The following is a 19,747-nucleotide window of genomic DNA, read 5'->3' as shown; positions in this document are numbered from 1 at the left end:
CTCGGGCTTCAGATCATCCTCAACCTCTAGCTGGATTTGGGCCTCTGGAACTTTTGTTGCTTTTAAGGAAATGCAGCCCCGCTTGTGCTCTTGCCGGGTATTCAGGCGTCAGTCATTTCTACTCTCATACTGCTGACAGGTGTGTGAAAAGTGAATTGGCTCCCTTCTTGAGCGCCTTTAAGACGAGGAGGACTTTTCCTGGCCTGTCTACCAAGGACTCCGGGCTCAGCCTCTCCCTGCACCTGCAACTGCCTCAGATCTCTTTTTTATTTCTGAGGGCGTGGGTCTTCCAATTCTATAGGTTTCTGCTTCACCAAATCCCCTTTGGTAATGTTTTTCAGGTTTTTGTTTCCCTCAGCCCCCTCTCTTAATGACTCCAGAAAGTGAGTTCTAGGAGCTTTCCTAGAGCCCATACCGCACTCCTTAAGGGAGCTTTGCTTTTCATTGGTTATCAACCCTTATTGGGGGCATTTTTCTCTGTTTTTTAACCAATTTGTTGTGTATGTCTTAGATTTTACAGTAATGAAACTTTGAGATCTGGTTTTCCTCTACCATCTGAAACTGGGAGATTCTATATTGGTTTTAGAATATGGTCGGTAAAGAACATATTTGCAAAAAGCTCTTTTGTATCTAATTTCTTTCCACTTGTAAGGTGAAGGATTTGCGATTGGAATAATTAACCACAAGGGGGAGTGTTTCTTTTGATTTTCATTTCCTTCAATAAAACTAACAAATACATAACGTTTATGCTGGGTTTTATGTTTGTGACCAGTGAATAAAATTACACCAGTAGAGGGCTTCCCTGGTGGCGCAGTGGTTGAGAGTTCGCCCGCCGATGCGGGGGACGCGGGTTCGTCCCTCCGTCTCGGAGGATCCCACATGCCTCGGAGCAGCAAGGCCTGTGAGCCATGGCCGCTGAGCCTGCGTGTCCGGAGCCTGTGTTCCGCAACGGGAGATGCCACAACGGTGAGAGGCCTGCGTACCGCAAAAAAAAAAAAAAAAATTACACGAGTAGAATGTGATATTTTGTAAATAATTCTATCCAGTCACAAAGCCTAATCAACAATTTTTTTGTACACCTACAAGGTGCAAGGCTCTCCGCTAGGCTGTTAGTAGATGCTACAATCGGTCTTTACAAGCCAGATATATAGAAAGGAGCTTGAAATATTGGGTGATTTGTTAAAATGAGCAATTCCAGTTGGGTTTATGTTGAACTAATAATTTACACAATAACTACTGCATCATCTATTTTTAATGAGAAATTCAAATACCACCAAAAATATCTTAAAGATATGAGTCAAATGTCTACAGATCTCCTACCACACAGTTCAAACTTCCTCATAGAGAGATATTTTCACTTTCCATAAATTCTGCTACACTTAATAAAAAGGTAAATGTGGACTGAGATTTGAAAATCTATTTCCTCTATTTTTTTAACATAGCATACAGGCTTCAACTTGCTTAAAGTCACTGAAGCTAAGTAGCATTTCATGAGAGTTCCTGATAATGGGCCCAAATATATGACAAGGTACCTGGGGCTAGATACCATTTAATAGCTGAAAATGATGACAGAAAATATTTGAGCAAAATAAGGAATTTATTATCTTGCATAAGTGAAGTATCCAGGGATGAGGCTTTGTTGGCTTCCTTTTCAGAACTGTTTGAGCTCAGGCTCCTCAAAAATGGCTCCAAGCAGATGCAGTCATATCTGAAAAAGCGTGTGTGTGTGTGTGTGTGTGTGTGTGTGTGTGTGTGTGTGTGTCTTGCTAATGAAAGCGGAATAAAATCCAAACTGGCTTTCAGGACCTCCCAGGTTCTATATGTTCAGATTCCCTTTAATCTCTTAAAAATCATCCCACCAAGCTCTCTCCCTTATATTTCAGACACACTAGCCTCTCTTCTATTCTTCAAATGTGCTGAGTCTTTTCCTACCCCGAAGCCAGGTTGCCTCTGTCCAGAATGCTCTTCCCCCAGCACTGCACAGGCTGGCTCCTCTGCTGCTTCAGGTCTCAGCTCAGCTCAATGTTCATTCCCTCCTGATCCTAACGAATGTGCACCCTGCTCCTCCCCTTCTCATTTCCTTCATATCACTCATCATAAACTACCCTTATTTGTTTTCTTACATATAGTCTGTCTTCCTAACTAGAAAGCAAGCTCCGTGATGCAAGGACCTTATTTTTATAGTTCACAGTGTATCCCCAGTGCTTAAATAACAATAAACACTCAATAAATATTTATAGAATAAACATATTACTTTTTTTAACGTCTTTATTGGAGTATAATTGCTATAAATGTTGTTTTAGTTTCTGCTGTATAACAAAGTGAGTCAGCTATACATACACATATATCCCCGTATCCCCATGCTCTTGACCCTCCCTCCCACCCTCCCTATCCCACGCCTCTAGGTGGACACAGAGCACTGAGCAGATCTCCCTCTGCTATGCGGCTGCTTCTCACTAGCTATCTATTTTACATTTGGTAGTGTATATATGTCCATGCCACTCTCTCACTTCGTCCCAGCTTACACTTCCCCCTCCCCATGTCCTGAGCTCCATTCTCCATGTCTGCATCTTTATTTCTGTCCTGCCTCTACGTTCGTCAGAACCATTTTGTTTTTTCTTTTACATTCCATATATATTTGTTAGCATACGGTATTTGGTTTTCTCTTTCTGACTTACTTTACTCTGTATGACAGACTCTAGGTCCATCCACCTCATTACAAAAAACTCAATTGCATTTCTTTTCATGGCTGAGTAATATTCCATTGCATATATGTGCCACATCTTCTTTATCCATTCGTCTGTCGATGGACACTTAGGGTATTTCCATGTCCTGGCTATTGTAAATAGTGCTGCAATGAACATTGTGGTACATGACTCTTTGAATTACGGTTTTCTCAGGGTATATGCCCAGTAGTGGGATTGCTGGGTCATATGGTAGTTCTATTTGTAGTTTTTTAAGGAACCTCCATACTGTTCTCCATAGTGGCTGTATCAATTTAGATTCCCACCAACGGTGCAAGAGGGTTCCCTTTTCTCCACACCCTCTCCAGCATTTATTGTGTGTAGATTTCTTGATGATGGCCATTCTGACTGGTGTGAGGTGATACCTCATTGTAGTTTTGATTTGCATTTCACTAATGATTAGTGATGTTGAGCATCCTTTCATGTGTTTGTTGGCAATCTGTATATCTTCTTTGGAGAAATGTCTATTTAGCTCTTCTGCCCATTTTTGGATTGGGTTGTTTGGTTTTTTGATATTGAGCTGCATGAGCTGCTTGTATATTTTGGAGATTAATCCTTTGTCAGTTGCTTCATTTGCAAATATTTTCTCCCATTCTGAGGGTTGTCTTTTCATCTTGTTTATGATTTCCTTTGCTGTGCAAAAGCTTTGAAGTTTCATTAGGTCCCATTTGTTTATTTTTGTTTTTATTTCCATTTGTCTAGGAGGTGAGTCAAAAAGGATCTTGCTGTGATTTATGTCAAAGAGTGTTCTGCCTATGTTTTCCTCTAAGAGTTTTATAGTGTCTGGCCTTACTTTTAGGTCTCTAATCCATTTGAGTTTATTTTTGTGTATGGTGTTAGGGAGTGTTCATTTTTGTGTATGGTGTTAGGGAGTGTTCTAATCTCATACTTTTACATGTAGCTGTCCAGTTTTCCCAGCACCACTTATTGAAGAGGCTGTCTTTTCTCTACTGTATATTCTTGCCTCCTTTCTCAAAGATAAGGTGACCATATGTGTGTGGGTTTATCTCTGGACTTTCTATCCTGTTCCATTGATCTATATTTCTGTTTTTGTGCCAGAACTGTACTTTCTTGATTACTGTAGCTTTGTAGTATAGTCTGAAGTCAGGGAGCCTGATTCCACCAGCTCCATTTTTCTTTCTCAAGATTGCTTTGGCTATTCGGGGTCTTTTGCGTTTCCATACATATTTTGAATTTTTTTTTTCTAGTTCTGTGAAAAATGCCAGTGGTAGTTTGATAGGGATTGCATTGAATCTGTAGATTGCTTTAGGTAGTATAGTCATTTTCACAATGTTGATTCTTCCAATCCAAGAACATGGTACATCTCTCCATCTGTTTGTATCATCTTTAATTTCTTTCATCAGTGTTTTATAGTTTTCTGCATACAGGTCTTTTGTCTCCTTAGGTAGGTTTGTTCCTAGGTATTTTATTCTTTTTGTTGCAGTGGTAAATGGGAGTGTTTCCTTAATTTCTCTTTCAGATTTTTCATCATTACTGTATAGGAATGCCAGAGATTTCTGTGCATTAATTTTTTATCCTGCTACTTTACCAAATTCATTGATTAGCTCTAGTAGTTTTCTGGTGGCATCTTTAGGATTCTCTATGTATAGTATCATGTCATCTGCAAAGAGTGACGGTTTTACTTCTTCTTTTCTAATCTGGATTCCTTTAATTTCTTTTTCTTCTCTGATTGCTGTGGCTAAAACTTCCAAAACTATGTTGATAGTAGTGGTGAGAGTGGGCAACCTTGTCTTGTTCCTGATCTTAGTGGAATTTTTCACCATTGGGAACGATGTTGGCTTTGGGTTTGTCATATAATGGCCTTTTTTATGTCGAGGTAGGTTTTCTCTATGCCTACTTTTTGGAGCGTTTTTGTCATAAATCAGTGTTGAATTTTGTTGAAAGCTTTTTCTGCATCTATTGATATTATAGTATGTTTTTTATCCTTCAGTATGTTAATATGGTGTATCACATTGATTGATTGCATATATTGAAGAATCCTTGCATTCCTGGGATAAACCCCACTTGATCATGGTATATGATCCTTTTAATGTGTGTTGGATTCTGTTTGCTAGTATTTTGTTGAGGATTTTTGCATCTATATTCATCAGTGATTTTGGCCTGTAGTTTTCTTTTTTTGTGACATCTTTCTCTGGTTTTGGTGTCAGGGTAATGGTGGCCTCAATATATTTTAAAAATCAAGCAACACAGAAATTTACAAGAGGAAGCAAAATATTTTTTTATATTATCCACAATTCTACCACCCAGATACAGTAACTGTTGTTATTTGGTGAATGTTATTCCATCTCTTTTCTTTGGGCATTAAAGTTATATATATATAATATATATGTAATGCAATTATACTATATACACTTCTTCTTTTCAAATTTTACTCTAATTTCACTTTTATTTTTACTTTTAGTTTATTTACAACAAAATAACTGAAGTGAAACTGAAGGAATTAATAATCATCAGATTATCTACTCACAAGACATAGTCACCCCTAAGATACCCTTCTAAACTTAACAAGACTGTGAGAACTATTAAGAGGCTTGAACCAATGTTTTGTTAACTACATGTTCCAATTTGGGGCCGTTTCTATTATTATTTTTTTAATATTGTGATGTCACTTACATTTTATTCCATAACCATAATCCCACAATTGTTTTTGTTTTATATTTAAAGGGATTAAAATCTCTCCTCCAGTTTTTGTTTTTTTTACCATTAACTTCCTTATCACTGAGTTTTAAAGTTTGATTACCCTCTTGATTGACTGGATTTTTGCTGAAGGAGATTTTTAAAAAAGAGCTCTTGGTTATTGTATTTTTGAGTTTTTGTGGGTTGAGCAATGTCAGTTTGCCCTTTATCAACACCAGCTTGGCTGTATGTAATAATTTGGGTCATGCTTTTGCTCTCAGCCTTTTTAAGATATTTCACACCACCATCTTCTGGCATCACATGTTTCAGACAAGTCTAAGTTCGTTGTCATCATTCCCCTGTTTTTCTGTCTGGATGGGAATAAAATTCTTTATCCTTGACAACTTTGCCAGAATATACATTCGTGTCAGTCCTTGTCAATTTCTTCTGCCGTGGGCTACTACTTGATATCTCCAGCCTCATTTCCCACTACTTCCTTGCAGGGGGCTTGCCCACCTTGCCAACTTTTTGCCCTTCTGTGACCTCGTTATGCTGCTTTAATATTCTTCTGGCTTGGCACAGGCTAGTAAAATTCCCTCATCCCTACCCTCCACCCTGCTGTTTGCTGCCGCTCTTTCCAGCAGATTTAGCTCAAGCAACACTCTCCTCCATGAGGACTTCCAGAGCACACTCCTCAGGTGACCGGCCACTCTCCCCTTCCACCCCTATGAAATGTAACATGTACCCCTAGTATTACATTTGGTGCACTGATCTACCATCACTGGTTTATGACTGTCTCACATCCAGGACTGTGAGCTCCAAGGGGAGGGCCACCTAGTTTATACCCACATAACTATGCAATTTAAAAGAGTTTATCTTTTTTCGCAAAGGGTTTGCCGCCAGGATACAGGTGTCGTGAAAACCACCGCTAAACCTAAGCAAAAATGGGAAAGGAGAAGACGCACATCAACATCGTTGTCATCGGAAACGTAGATTTGGGGAAGTCCACCCCTACTGGCCATCTGATCTACAAATGTGGTGGGATCGACGAGAGAACCATTGAAAAGTTCGAGAAGGAGGCTGCCGAGATGGGGAAGGGCTCCTTCAAGTATGCCTGGGTCTTGGACAAACTGAAAGCTGAACGCGAGCATGGTATCACCGTTGATATCTCCCTATGGAAGTTCGAGAGCAGCAAGTACTATGTGACCATCATTGATGCCCCAGGACACAGAGACTTCATCAAAAACATGATTACAGGCACATCCCAGGCTGACTGTGCTGTCCTGATTGTTGCTGCTGGTGTTGGTGAATTTGAAGCAGGTATTTCCAAGAATGGGCAGACCCGTGAGCAGGCCCTTCTGGCCTACACTCTGGGTGTGAAACAACTAATTGCTGGAGTTAACAAAATGGATTCCACCGAGCCACCCTACAGCCAGAAGAGATACGAGGAAATTGTAAAGGAAGTCGGCACCTACATTAAGAAAGTTGGCTACAACCCCAACACAATAGCATTTGTGCCAATTTCTGGCTGGAAAGGTGAAAACATGCTGGAGCCAAGTGCTAACATGCCATGGTTCAAGGGATGGAGAGTCACCCGTAAGGATGGCAATGCCAGTGGAACCACACTGCTTGAAGCTCTGGATCGCATCCTGCCACCAACTCACCCAACTGACAGACCCTTGCGTTTGCCACTCCAGGACGTCTACAAAATTGGTGGTATTGGCACTGTCCCTGTGGGTCGAGTGGAGACTGGTGTTCTCAAACCTGGCATGGTGGTCACCTTTACTCCAGTCAATGTGACAACTGAAGTGAAGTCTGTTGAAATGCACCATGAAGCTTTGAGTGAAGCCCTTCCTGGGGACAATGTGGGCTTCAATGTCAAGAACGTGTCTGTCAAAGTTGTTCGTCGTGGCAATGTGGCTGGTGACAGCAAAAATGACCCACCGATGGAAGCAGCTGGCTTCACAGCTCAGGTGATTATCTTGAAGCATCCAGGACAAATCAGTGCTGGCTATGCACCTGTGCTGGATTGTCACACAGCTCACATTGCCTGCACGTTTGCTGAGCTGAAGGAGAAGATTGATCGTCATTCTGGGAAAAAGCTGGAAGATGGCCCCAAATTCTTGAAATCTGGTGATGCTGCCATCGTTAATATGGTTCCTGGCAAACCCTTGTGTGTTGAGAGCTTCTCTGACTATCCTCCTCTGGGCCGCTTTGCTGTTCATGACATGAGACAGACGGCTGCTGTGGGTGTCATCAAAGCAGTGGACAAGAAGGCAGCCGGAGGTGGCAAGGTCACCAAGTCTGCCCAGAAAGCTCAGAAGGCTAAATGAATATTATCCCCAATACCTGCCACCCCAGTCTTAATCAGTGGTGGAAGAACGGTCTCAGAACTGTTTGTCTCAATTGGCCATTTAAGTTTAATAGCAAAAGACTGGTTAATGATAACAATGCATCGTAAAACCTTCAAAAGGAAAGGAGAATGTGTTGTGGACCATTTGTTTTGTGTGTGGCGGTTTTAAGTTATTAGTTTTTAAAATCAGTACTTTTTAATGGAAACAACTTGACCAAAAATCTGTCACAGAATTTGAGACCCATTAAAAAAGTTTAATGAGGAATAAATAAATAAATAAATAAATATGTTGGTAAAATATTGGAGATTTTAGATCAGGAGTCACCAACCCCTGGACCATGGACCAGTACTGGTCCGTGGCCTGTTAGGAACCGGGCCGCACAGCAGGAGGTGAGCAGCGGGTGAGCTGATAGAAGAAAGCTTCATGTGTATTTACAGCTGCTCCCCATCACTCGCATTACTGCCTGAGCCCCGCCTCCTGTCAGATGAGCGGCAGAATTAGATTCTCATAGGAGCGCAAATCCTACTGTGAACTGCACATGTGAGGGATCTAGCTTGCGAGCTCCTTATGAGAATCTAACGCCTGATGATCTGAGGTGGAGCTGAGGTAGTGATGCTAGTGCTGGGGAGCGGCTGGAAACACAGATTATCATTAGCAGAGAGGTTTGACTGCACAGAGACCATAGTAAATCAACTGCTTGCAGACTCACATCAAAACCCTATCAGTGAGTGGCAAGCGACGACAATTAAGCTGCATCTGGTGGCAGGCTTTAAGTCAGAATCCGACACTTATTTTAGTCTGCGCTTGGCCCACCCATTATTTTATTTACCACTTCCATCTGCGCCTCTTTCCGGCACTGCACACTTGTCTCAGTCACAGTTTTGGTAAGCCCACAAGCTAACCCTACGCAAAATGTGTAAAAAACAAACATCACTGGAGAGCTTCTTTGAAAAGGGAGAAAGACCCAATGATGAGACAGCAGAAGACTCTAAGACTGCCAACAAAAAGAAAGCTGCATTTAAAAGAAAATACCAAGTCCTACTGAAATTACAGGTTCATTGCAACAGGTGATTCACATTCTCCAAGCCAGCTTTGTATAATATGTGGCGACCGGCTATCCAAGGAAGCCGTGAAACCTTCAAAACTGCTTCACCACATGGAGGTCAAGCATCCTGCATTAAAAGACAAGCCTGTGGAGTTTTTCAAAAGAAAAAAGTGTGAACACAAATAACAGAAGCAATTATTGAAGTTCATCAAATGTGTCTGCCCTGAAAGCATCATTCTTAGTGGCTAACCACATTGCTAAAGCTAAGAAGCCCTTTACTATTGGTGAAGAGTTGACCCTGCCTGCTGCTAAGGACATTTGTCATGAACTTTTAGGAGAGGCTGCAGTTCAAAAGATGACACGTATTCCTCTTTTGGCTAGCACCGTAACTAGATGAATTGATGAAATAGCAGAGGATATTGAGGCACAATTGTTAGGATTAATGAGTCACTGTGGTACACGATCCAGGTTGACAAGTCTACTGATGTTGACAACAAGGCAACAATGCTTGTTTTTGTGTAATCTATTTTTCAGGAGGATGTGCATGAGGATATGTTATGTGCACTTTTGTTACCAACACCACAGCTGCAGAACTATTCAAGTCTTTGAATGATTACATATCAGGAAAACTGAATTGGTCATTTTGTGTCTGTATATGCATGGACGGAGCTGCTGCCATGACTTCACAGCCTTCTGGTTTCACTACTCGGGTCAAAGAGGTCGCTTCTGAATGTGAGTCTATGCACTGTGTCATCCATAGAGGAATGCTGGCTAGCTGGAAAATGTCACCTGAACTTAACAACGTTTTGCAGGATGTGATTAAAATTATCAACCACATTAAAGTACATGCCCTTAACTCATGTCTGTTCATGCAGCTCTGTGAGGAGAAGGACGTAGAGCACACACGTCTTCTCTTACACACAGAAGTGAGATGGCTTTCTGGAGGTAGATCACTGGCCAGAGTTTCTGAGTTACGAGAGCGGCTCCAGAGATTTCTTTTAGAAAAACAGTCACCCCTGGCAGCACATTTCAGTGACACAGATGGGTCGCAAAACTTGCTTACTTGTGTGACACATTCAACCTGCTCAACAAACTCAACCTGTCACGTCAGGGGAGAACAACAACTGTGTTCAAATCAGCAGATAATGTGGCTGCATTCAAAGCCAAACTGGAATTATGGGGGCGATGAGTGAACATTGGGATTTTTGACATGTTTCAAACATTAGCAGAGATTTTGAGAGACTGAACCAGGGCCTTCTTTCTTCTAGCTGGTGCATGATCACTCTTCTCAGCTTTCAAGAGTTTGAGCATTACTTCCCAACCACAAAAGACCCCTGAACTGGGAAGGAATGGATCTGAGACCCATTTGTGAATAAGCCAGGTGAATCAACTTTGTCCGTGCTAGAAGAGGATCAGCTGCTTGAGATCGCAAATGACGGTGCCCTTAAAATTATGTTTGAGACAACTTCAAATCTCCATACGCTCTGGATTAAAGTCAAGGTGGAATATCCTGAGATTGCCACAAAAGCACTGAAAAGCCTGCTTGCATTTCCAACATCCTGTCTTTGTGAAGCAGGGTTTTCTGCAGTGATAGCAACCAAAACGAGATCACAGAGGAGACTGGACATTAGCAACACACTTGGGGTGTCACTGTCTCCCATCCCCCCAGATGGGACCATCTAGTTGCAGGAAAACAAGCTCAGGACTCCCACTGATTCTGCATTATGGTGAGTTGTATAATTATTTCATTATATATTACAATGTAATAATAATAGAAATAAAGTACACAATGAATGCAATGCACTTGGATCATCCTGAAACCACCGCCACACCCCTTCCGTGGAAAAATTGTCTTCTACAAAACTGGCCCCTGGTGCCAAAAATGTTGGGGACCGCTGTTTTAGATGGCGTGTGGACAAATTACTAAGCAGGCAAAGTGTAAATGTGATACAGTTCGAGTGCTCAGATACGTTGAATGCTTTAAGTCTTCAGGGAACAGTAATCATTAAGCAGAAGGTTGAGTAGATAAAGTGTTAAAGAGAACCCTGCAGTTGAGCGGCGAAAATAGTCGAGCTTCTATAAGGGAGGTGGCAGGTGTCCAGGAGAGTCCGGGGTCAGCTCTCCCACACTTCAGCCTCTCAGCTGAGGCTAAAGACATGCGTGGCCAGCCCTTTTCCCATTTAGCGACACCTACAGCTCTCGCCCACCACCGCGACCCATCTCCACGAGTGAACACCAAGTTCTAGCAGCCTGCTTAGCAAACGAAGCGGGGAGAACAGCGGGGAGGAGCTAGCTCTGCGCATGCTCTTTGTGGGCGGGGGCGGGGAGGACGGCAGGCAGATTGCGCCTGCGCGCTGCGTCGATCAGACGCCTCGGCTTCCGCGCCGGGATACCCGGCTGGGGTTCGCTGGCGGGATGGTGTCGCGGTGCCAGGTAAGAATGGGGAAGCCCTCCGGGCTTGTGTTTGTCCTCGCCTTTTCCCTCCACAGACCCGGTCCTGCTCGGCCAGACCCCGGCGACCGCCACCGCCGCGGTAGGCCCTCCCGACTTCGGAGGCTTTGCTCTGGTCTCCCCAACGAAAGTCAAGTCCATTCCGCGAACGCTTGTTCTGCAGGTGACGGCCTGGAAGACCAGCTGGTTTCTAAATCACCCTTGATATTTGCCCTTGCTTCTCAGATTGTTCGTTTCTAAGAAGACAAGTTTTCAATATAGAAAGAAATGCCCTTAACTAAGAATTCTTTGATGAAATGTGCTCAATCTGTGCATTTGCGAACCCTTGATTATTTGCAGACCTCTGATTATTTCGTAGAGAATGATTTGCTTTCATTCACAGGTGGGTTATTTTACTTGGTCGGATCCCTTAGATACCAGGCTGTCTGCATAGGTTTGTCCTAGGAAATAGAAGTTTATCCTGTACTTCAGACTCATCTGCCTTTGTAAATATCAGGGTTTGTATGTTGCGTAACTTAATCCTGGACAGCTGGGTTCAATGTAATGTAGACTGGAATCAAAGGTCATATGACAACCGTGAAGGACGTGTCTTTCATTTATTTGCTCATTTATTTGTGTAATTCATCTCTTGATTCAGACATTTGTTCACTGCTTAAGTATAAAGGGTGCTATAATTTTATGTCAGTTAAAGGCCAACCTCATGGTTTCTAAGAAGATATTGTTAGGATTTTAGTTGTGGCACACATAACATTTATAAAACTAAAAAGCATCTGGAAATTAGTCTGACTTGTACTTAAAACATAAAAATTTTTCAAAATTTGAGCTTGTAGGTATGCTGAAATTTTTATAGGCACTTTAAATTTTTTCTAATTTATAAAAAGTGTCTTTGATTAAAGTAATACATTTGAAAAACAAAACCCAGCGTGGACAGTCAGAAAAGGACTGTGGGTTGTTATTGTTAAAAACATATTCTTTCTTTTCAGGTGGAAGTGTTGTATTTTGCAGAAAGTGCTGAAATAACAGGAATTCGCTCAGAGACCATTTCTGTGCCACAAGAAATAAAAGCATTGCAGCTGTGGAATGAGATAGAAACGCGCCATCCTGGGTAGTTAAAAATTTGCAGAATGTATATGATTAACACTATTTAATATTTAAAAATGTGTGAGTAAATGATAAAAGTAAAAAGTTAACTTAGATTTCCATGTTTAATGTCAAAAGGATCATTAGTTGTATTTTTTCCTGAAAACTTAAGTTCTAGTATTTAAAAATGCAAAATTCCTTAATAAAGGTTAAAGATATTTTACTTAAAAAGCACAGTGAGCTGTGATACTCCCAAAGGGACATGATTATATTTGGTTTTATAATTTACAAAATACTGAAAATGTAGATTCTGCATTTTTGTAACATTAAATGAAATTATTACGTATTCTGTTAAAAGTGTGTGCTTTAAACTTTGATGTCCTGCCCCTTCTTTAGAGAACTCAAAATAGAAATTTTTAAGATTGAAAGAAAAATGAAAGATAACGAACAGCTGCTGCTGAATTTGAGTTTTTACAATATTTGATTTTTTTTCTGGTTCTTGAAAGTGTATCATTTTACTGCTGTTCGTACCTCAATGAGTCTTTTTTGAAACAAAATATAAAAGTGTCCTGTTTGAACGTGTTCAAGGTATATTAGTAGTGTCACTTAAATTGTGTGAATGTTTAACTTGGAAGTCTTAGTGCTGGGTAAAAGACAGCCCACAATGTATGTTCATAAAGAAAATTATTCCTTCTTGATTTCATATCTTTTTAAGTTCTTAAAATGCCCTGATAATCAATGAAACGTAGTGGGGCCTCTTCCTACTTTACCTTTAACGTTATACCTGAGAGGCACCTGGTGTTTTGGAACCTTTCAGGGTATACTTAGTATACTTGTATGCTTAGATGGAAAGCTCCTGGGGAGGGCATGTACTGATTAAGAAATTGTCCTTTTTTTTTTTTTCTGACCTGGTCTGAATGTTGTCTCCAGTCTAGTGTTTTTTTGTTTGTTTCTTTAATTCCCCAAGACACCCAACATCCAGTAAAGAGTTGTTAGCAGTTTACTGCATTCTTTGTGGTGAATAAGTATGTTCTTCAGTGGATATATCCTTTCTCTGCAAAATATGAGTTTAATTAGTGATTTTGCAGCTAAAGTAATATTTATGTAATTTTGATTGCAGCTGAGGAGATTTGGGGTCTAACAGCATTGATACATCTAATTATACCTTTTTCCCTTCAGATTGGCTGACATCAGAAATCAGGTGATATTTGCTGTTCGTCAAGAATATGTCGAGCTTGGACATCAGCTCCTCCTGCTTCAATCAGGAGACGAAATTGCCATTATCCCCCCCATTAGTGGAGGATAGTGCTTTTGAGCCACCTGGGTATGTGAGATAGGTTTTTCTTAGCCAGTCTTGTGGGGAAGGATCATACAGATAATAACTTATATATGGTTTCCTTTAACTGTATACTCTTTGTCAGGCTGTCTGCACCAACTCTTGGTAAAGCAGCAACTCTTTATTTGCGCAGATGGACTTATAAATACCTATCATCTCTGCATCAGTTGTGTTGTAAGCAGTTTAATGTCCTCTTGATTTGTTCATTCTATTGATTTAACATGGTTTATTGAGATTTTGTGTCAGGCACAGCGCTAGACACTGGAGTTTTAATACTCCTATTTTGCAGGAGGGAGAAGTTAAGAAACTTGTCTAAGATCACATAGCTAATAAGTGGCAGAGCCAACATTTGAACTCAGATTATTATTGGACTCTCTGTGTAGTTTTCCACAAATATGCTTATTAATACTGGATAATAGCTCTCCTGGGCACAGAGAAATGTAGAAAAATTGCATAGCTGGAAAGTAAAAAGATCACTCTTCCTGAAAAACGCTTACCATTTTCCAGGTATAAAAAAACAGCTTTATTATTATAGTTATATTGCTAGTGGCTCTAGGACCCATGTCATCTTTCCATCTTTCCAAATAAAGTAAGCCATGTCTGAGTAGGATAATGTGTAAGAGCATTTCTGTTTTTTTAAATTTAACCCATTATTATTTTTATTTATTTTTTTTAACATCTTTATTGGAGTATAATTGCTTTACAATGGTGTGTTAGTTTCTGCTTTATAACAAAGTGAATCAGCTCTACGTATACATATATTCCCATATCTCCTCCCTCTTGCATCTCCCTCCCACCCTCCCTACCCCACCCCACTAGGTGGTCACAAAGCACCGAGCTCATCTCCCTGTGCTATGTGGCTGCTTCCCACTAGCTATCTATTTTACATTTGGTAGTGTATATATGTCCATGCCACTCTCTCACTTTGTCCCAGCTTACCCTTCCCCCTCCCCGTGTCCTCAAGTCCATTGTGTATGTCTGCATCTTTATTCCTGTCCTGCCCTTAGGTTCTTCAGAACCTTTTTTTTTTTTTTTTTTAGATTCCCTATATATGTTTTAGCATATGGTATTTGTTTTTCTCTTTCTGACTTACTTCCCTCTGTATGATAGACTCTAGGTCCATCCACCTCACTCCAAATAACTCAATTTCGTTTTTTTTCCTATGGCTGAGTAATATTCCATTGTATATATGTACCATATCTTCTTTATCCATTCATCCAATGATGGACACTTAGGTTGCTTCCATGTCCTGGCTATTGTAAATAGAGCTGCAATGAACATTGTGGTACATGACTCTTTTTGAATTATGGTTTTCTCAGGGTATATGCCCAGTAGTCGGATTGCTGGGTTGTATGGTAGTTCTATTTTTAGTTTTTTAAGGCTCCTCCATACTGAGGAACATTTCTTAGTATGGTCTGGAGAGGCAGACAGAATGAGGCTTAATTTGTCAACTGAGAAATAAATAATGTAGAAATTAATAATCATCCCTAATTGAAAACTCTTATAAGTTAGGAATGAAAGAAAACTTCCTTAATTTGATAGTGTTTTTCTCCAAAATCAAGTAAATATAATATTGGATGACAAAACTTCGGTTTTATTAAAGAAAAGAACAAGCCAAGGATGCTTACTTATTTTTTTCACCCACTTCTTCCCCACTCTTCTGGAGGGTAGTGCCTCAGAAGTGAAGAATAAATATTGTAAAGCCAACTGCCTGGCATTGATAGAGGTTGGATTTTCTTAGTCCTGTTATTTGGAAATAATAGAATTCTCCATTAGATATGTATCTCAGTTTTATTTGGAAACTGTGGTCACCATATCACCACCATGATATAGAAAAATACTATTGTTTTTGATCTTGTAATTTATTCAGAAAACAATGGGCTGCCATAGGTGTGTGTTTGTGTGTGATGGTTAGAGCTGTTCTTTGGGAAGACTAGGAAGATACTCAGCAACATTGTGTATGATTTGAGTGTGTTTGACAGGGTTTGTAACATGCAGTTTTAGAATCTATGTTATTATAGAATCAAGTTGTGGGAACTCAGTGTGGTCTGAAGTTCATAGACGATGTTTGGGTTACCTATATTGTATTGCAAGATGAATTGGAAGAAGCTCAGGTGACATGTACAGGAGGTTGAAGCATCTTGGAATCCAGTAGCATCTGAATGGTTTTTTTTCAGTAGCATGGTCCTCTTATCTTAAACACACCTTCCCCAGCCCCCATGCTCTGTCTTAGAACGCTGTTTGTTTCCATAAGTTATCCCTATTTATAATTCCTATTTATTGCTTTGTTCCTCCTCTAGCATAAGTGCCTGAGCACAGGAGCCAGGTCTTTTGTTCCCTGGTCTGTATCCAGTGTGTGGGCTTAGTCTCTGACCCTTAGTGAGTACGAAATAAACGCTTGATGAATGAAATGAGAAATGCATGGCAAAGGACTTCTACAGCATCTGGTGAATAGGCGTGCAGTCAGTTCCTTTATTTCCTCAGTTACTTAACTGAGGTTGTGCCTGATTGTGAAATGAACCCAGTTCCTGTGGAGTCATCATTCTGCTTGCCCTCCTTTTTTGGGTAAAGAAAAAGGCAGTTCTGGGTGTGGTGCTTGGTAATCCAGTGGTTAGAGGTGATGTGTGTGTGGATGCAGGAGATAAGAGTAGCAATTCCAGAGTTTGGAATATGTTGGCAAATGAAATAGATTTCATTTTAAGTGATCATGTTAATGGTAAGTTCCTTTTTATATCATGCTTGATTCGTTAGGGATATTTGTAAAATTCCTGAGTTTTGCTCAAACTTTACACTTGCTTATTTTTATCATTCAGATCAAATCATGCCTCCTAACGCATCTAATGTAGAAAAAATATATAAATTGAAACATAGCCTATAAGTTGGGTGTTTTTACTCTAGTACCAATGTTAAGGTTTGGTAATATTTTATTTCCAGGAAAGATATAAATGAAGTTGAAGAGAAATCAAAAGATATAATAAAATTCACATCTGAGCAACTTTCAGTAGATGAAGTCTCACAGCTGGTGATTTCTCCATTCTGTGGTGCAATATCCCTATTTGTAGGTGAGTTGTAATTTTCATAGCATCTATTGACTATACAGGACAGTAGAAATTAGCAGGTGTTTCTCATGTTCAGTGTTAATAGTAAGAGGATTTTAAGATACGGAGCAGTTAGCCAAGATTACCCATGGTGGTGAGTAGAAATTTTTTTAGTTCTTGTTTTGTGTTAGTAATCTTCAAATTAACATATGTTAAATGCCAAAAAAAAAAAAAAGTAGACTACAAGTCATTATTAGCAGAGAGAATTCTGGTAATCCTGGGAACATAATATTTTCCTTTTAAGGGTCAAATTCTAATTGTTACAAAGGGAATATATACTGGTTTGTCATTTGAATGTTTTCAGTAAACCTGGCTAATCAGTGTCATTTTATTTCCTCATCTTTGTGATGATTATCTTGATTTTCTAATCAAGTTTTTGTGTTTAGAAAATTTCAAAGTAATTTTTATACAAATTGGTATGCTACTTGTCTATTCAAAAATAATCCTTTTTTATTCTATTAGTGTGCTTTTTCTACTGTAGGAAGAAAGCTTATTTTGTAATTTTTTTTTTAATTTTAGGAACTACAAGGAATAACTTCGAAGGGAAAAAAGTCATTAGCTTAGAGTATGAAGCATATCTACCAATGGCAGAAAATGAAGTCAGAAAAATTTGTAGTGACATTAGAAAGAAGTGGCCAGTCAAACACATAGCAGTGTTCCATCGGCTTGGGTATGATTTCCTTTATCAGTTTAAAAGTTTAAGTGTAGTCGTTTTCCGCCTTTGCACTAATTCTGATTCTGGAATCCTTCATTGGCATCCTGTGTTACCCTGAGAGGGAGGTTTGTTTATCATTCTGGCAGACAGTGCCTTTAAGGCTGCTTGTTACATTGTAACATTTGGAGAATGGCTGATGCTGTAACAAAGTCCAAATGTGCAAGATTCTTTGGCCCTGTGCCCAACAGCCTGTGCTGATGTGTGTTCAAGGCCATGAGACCTTTTCAGAACTGTTTTGTAGTCTGTACCCTGTTTATATGACAGTCTGAGATTGTTTTGATGTAAAAGCCTTTTAAGGTCATTAGATTAGTTTGCTGTTTTGTATCACTAAGAAGAGTGGAGTTCCAGGCTTTGAAAAGAACCCAGCAATGGGACTAAATCTATCATCTATTAGTTATTGGTAACTATAATTTTATTAATGTTATCAATTCTGTTATTTACTATTCATTGCTATTTAATACTTTAAATTCTACCTTATATTCATCATGCGATTAGCTTGTATTTCTAGGCATTACCTGGCACTGTGCCTTGTTTGTTTGATGAGATATTTGTTGAATCAGTGAGGTACTTTTCATCTTGTTGCCCATTCGATAAATTTAGTGGATACATACTTACAGATTAGTCACAAGCTTGGCACTTCCTGCTAAATGCAACTGGGATGAATTACTGTTTTCTAACTAAATGCGGTGTTTAGGTAAAACAGAACTGGATATTTAGCTCTAGGAATGCTTCCCTGGAATTTTTTTTTTTTTTCACATGTCTAGTAGATTTCTTAACATGTACCTTCAGAGGAGATGATGAATTTTTTCCTTCATTTTGTTAAAGCTTAGTTCCAGTGTCAGAAGCAAGCATTATCATTGCTGTGTCCTCAGCCCATAGGACTGCCTCCCTCGAAGCTGTGAGCTATGCCATTGATACTTTAAAAGCCAAGGTGCCCATATGGAAAAAGGTAAGTTAGGAAAATATCTAATTTTGTCTTTGGACATGATTTTTCTTAGGAATTTTTAAAGAACAAGGAAGAAGAGTACATACAGAGTATGTACTTCCCTGACTTTATAGAATCTTGTTTTCTTTTTCTAGGAAATAGGATGTTTATGTAATAATCTCCTTTCCAGGGTTTATTAAGCATGAAAAATATGTGCCCCAAAGAATGCATGGCCTGGAGAAGACCTCAACAAGTGGTAACAGTTAGAATTCCTAGTCTAGAACGTTCCAGGTGTTCATATATGAAGTATTATCCCTTATATTAGAATTCCCTTGAGTTAGAGGGTCTTTCCTTTGGAGAGCAGGAATAATGCATGGCTATGTAGTCACTGGCTAAAATAGAGACTTCTCAAGGCAAGAGAGCCTTCTCCTAGAACTCCTTCATTTTAGGAAAAGAAAAGTGGGATATTGCCTCCTTGGAGAAAATGCATAGTAAGTGCACTTAAAAAACCTAAGTAGGAAATTCTAGCTTGTTTTCCATCCATACATCAAACCCATCAATAAAAGCAAACAAGTCCCTGCTTAAATAGAGCATTCTGAAGATAGGAAAAGGCCCAGCTCCTTGATTTCTCCCTTGGTGTAGTAACCTCAACAGTGGGATCACTCTGTATTCTCAGAAATGTGTAATTACACTTAAGAGCCTCAAATTGCCCACAGCATTGTGGCTGATAGCAAAGCTGAGGAATGGATTCACTGCCCAGTACAGCAGAAGGCCAGAGTGAAGGACCAGTGGTGAAATGAGCAAATTGGACTCTGAACCAGCACCTGTGAAATTTAGTGACCATATTTTCTGGATAAAAACTGAAACCCATTGTTATAAGGGGATACTTAGGGATTAGAGGATAGGATATGTGAAAGGAATCTGTCTTAGTGAAGCTCAGATATCTGGTTGCTTTGCTGTGAACAAGGCTGCCACAATTTTGATAGACCATGAGACCCTGGAGAGAGCAAGGTAGGAAAAGTATTCCAGAATGAATTGTGAGCCTGGCTGGAAGAGATTCTTTGCCTTGGAGCAAAGAATGGACAGCCAGCTGACAAAGTAGATGAGACGGTAGGCCCCCCAAATAAGGGAGCGGGTAGGAGTTGGGGGTATACCCATTGTGATGCTTCAAGAACTGGCTGGGCTTTCTATTTACTTCTCTGTGTGTAGAGGGTGGGAGGGTGTACAGGTGTTCAGAGGATAATTGAATTTGGATTTCTACCCCTGCAGAAATAGAACCTGACTAGAGAGTGAGAAGAGAAAGTGATATATTCTTATTCCCCTTCTGTCCAAAAATTATCTGAATTCTAGTCTGGTTCTGGT

At 39.9% G+C, this 19,747-nt stretch overlaps 1 protein-coding gene and 1 pseudogene across 8 annotated transcripts in view; both read left to right on the top strand.

Moving 5' to 3' along the window:
* Positions 1–6,258: 6,258 nt before the first annotated feature.
* LOC111186785 (elongation factor 1-alpha 1 pseudogene) lies at positions 6,259–8,011 on the top strand (annotated as a pseudogene).
* Positions 8,012–11,105: 3,094 nt separating this feature from the next.
* The window catches only part of MOCS2 (molybdenum cofactor synthesis 2), a 34,774-nt gene continuing 26,132 nt past the window's right edge, over positions 11,106–19,747 (top strand). For 4 of the 8 annotated variants that reach the window (XR_002647976.2, XR_016392644.1, XM_022597721.2 and 1 more), the window contains exons 1-5: positions 11,220–12,336; positions 13,491–13,635; positions 16,582–16,709; positions 17,265–17,415; positions 18,286–18,409. Coding sequence is in view for 6 of the 8 variants with exons in the window: in XM_022597721.2 (XP_022453429.1) it covers positions 13,538–13,635; positions 16,582–16,709; positions 17,265–17,415; positions 18,286–18,409 (501 nt within the window). In the remaining 2 variants the exon portion in view is untranslated. The other 4 variants (XM_089908845.1, XM_089908848.1, XM_089908846.1 and 1 more) reach the window with 4 other exon arrangements.

Source organism: Delphinapterus leucas, chromosome 3 (assembly GCF_059928025.1).
Source record: "Delphinapterus leucas isolate spDelLeu-1000000601 "Yukka" chromosome 3, BTC_Dleu_Yukka2, whole genome shotgun sequence".
Taxonomy (NCBI): domain Eukaryota; kingdom Metazoa; phylum Chordata; class Mammalia; order Artiodactyla; family Monodontidae; genus Delphinapterus; species Delphinapterus leucas.
This window is presented reverse-complemented; position numbering and strand designations above follow the sequence as displayed.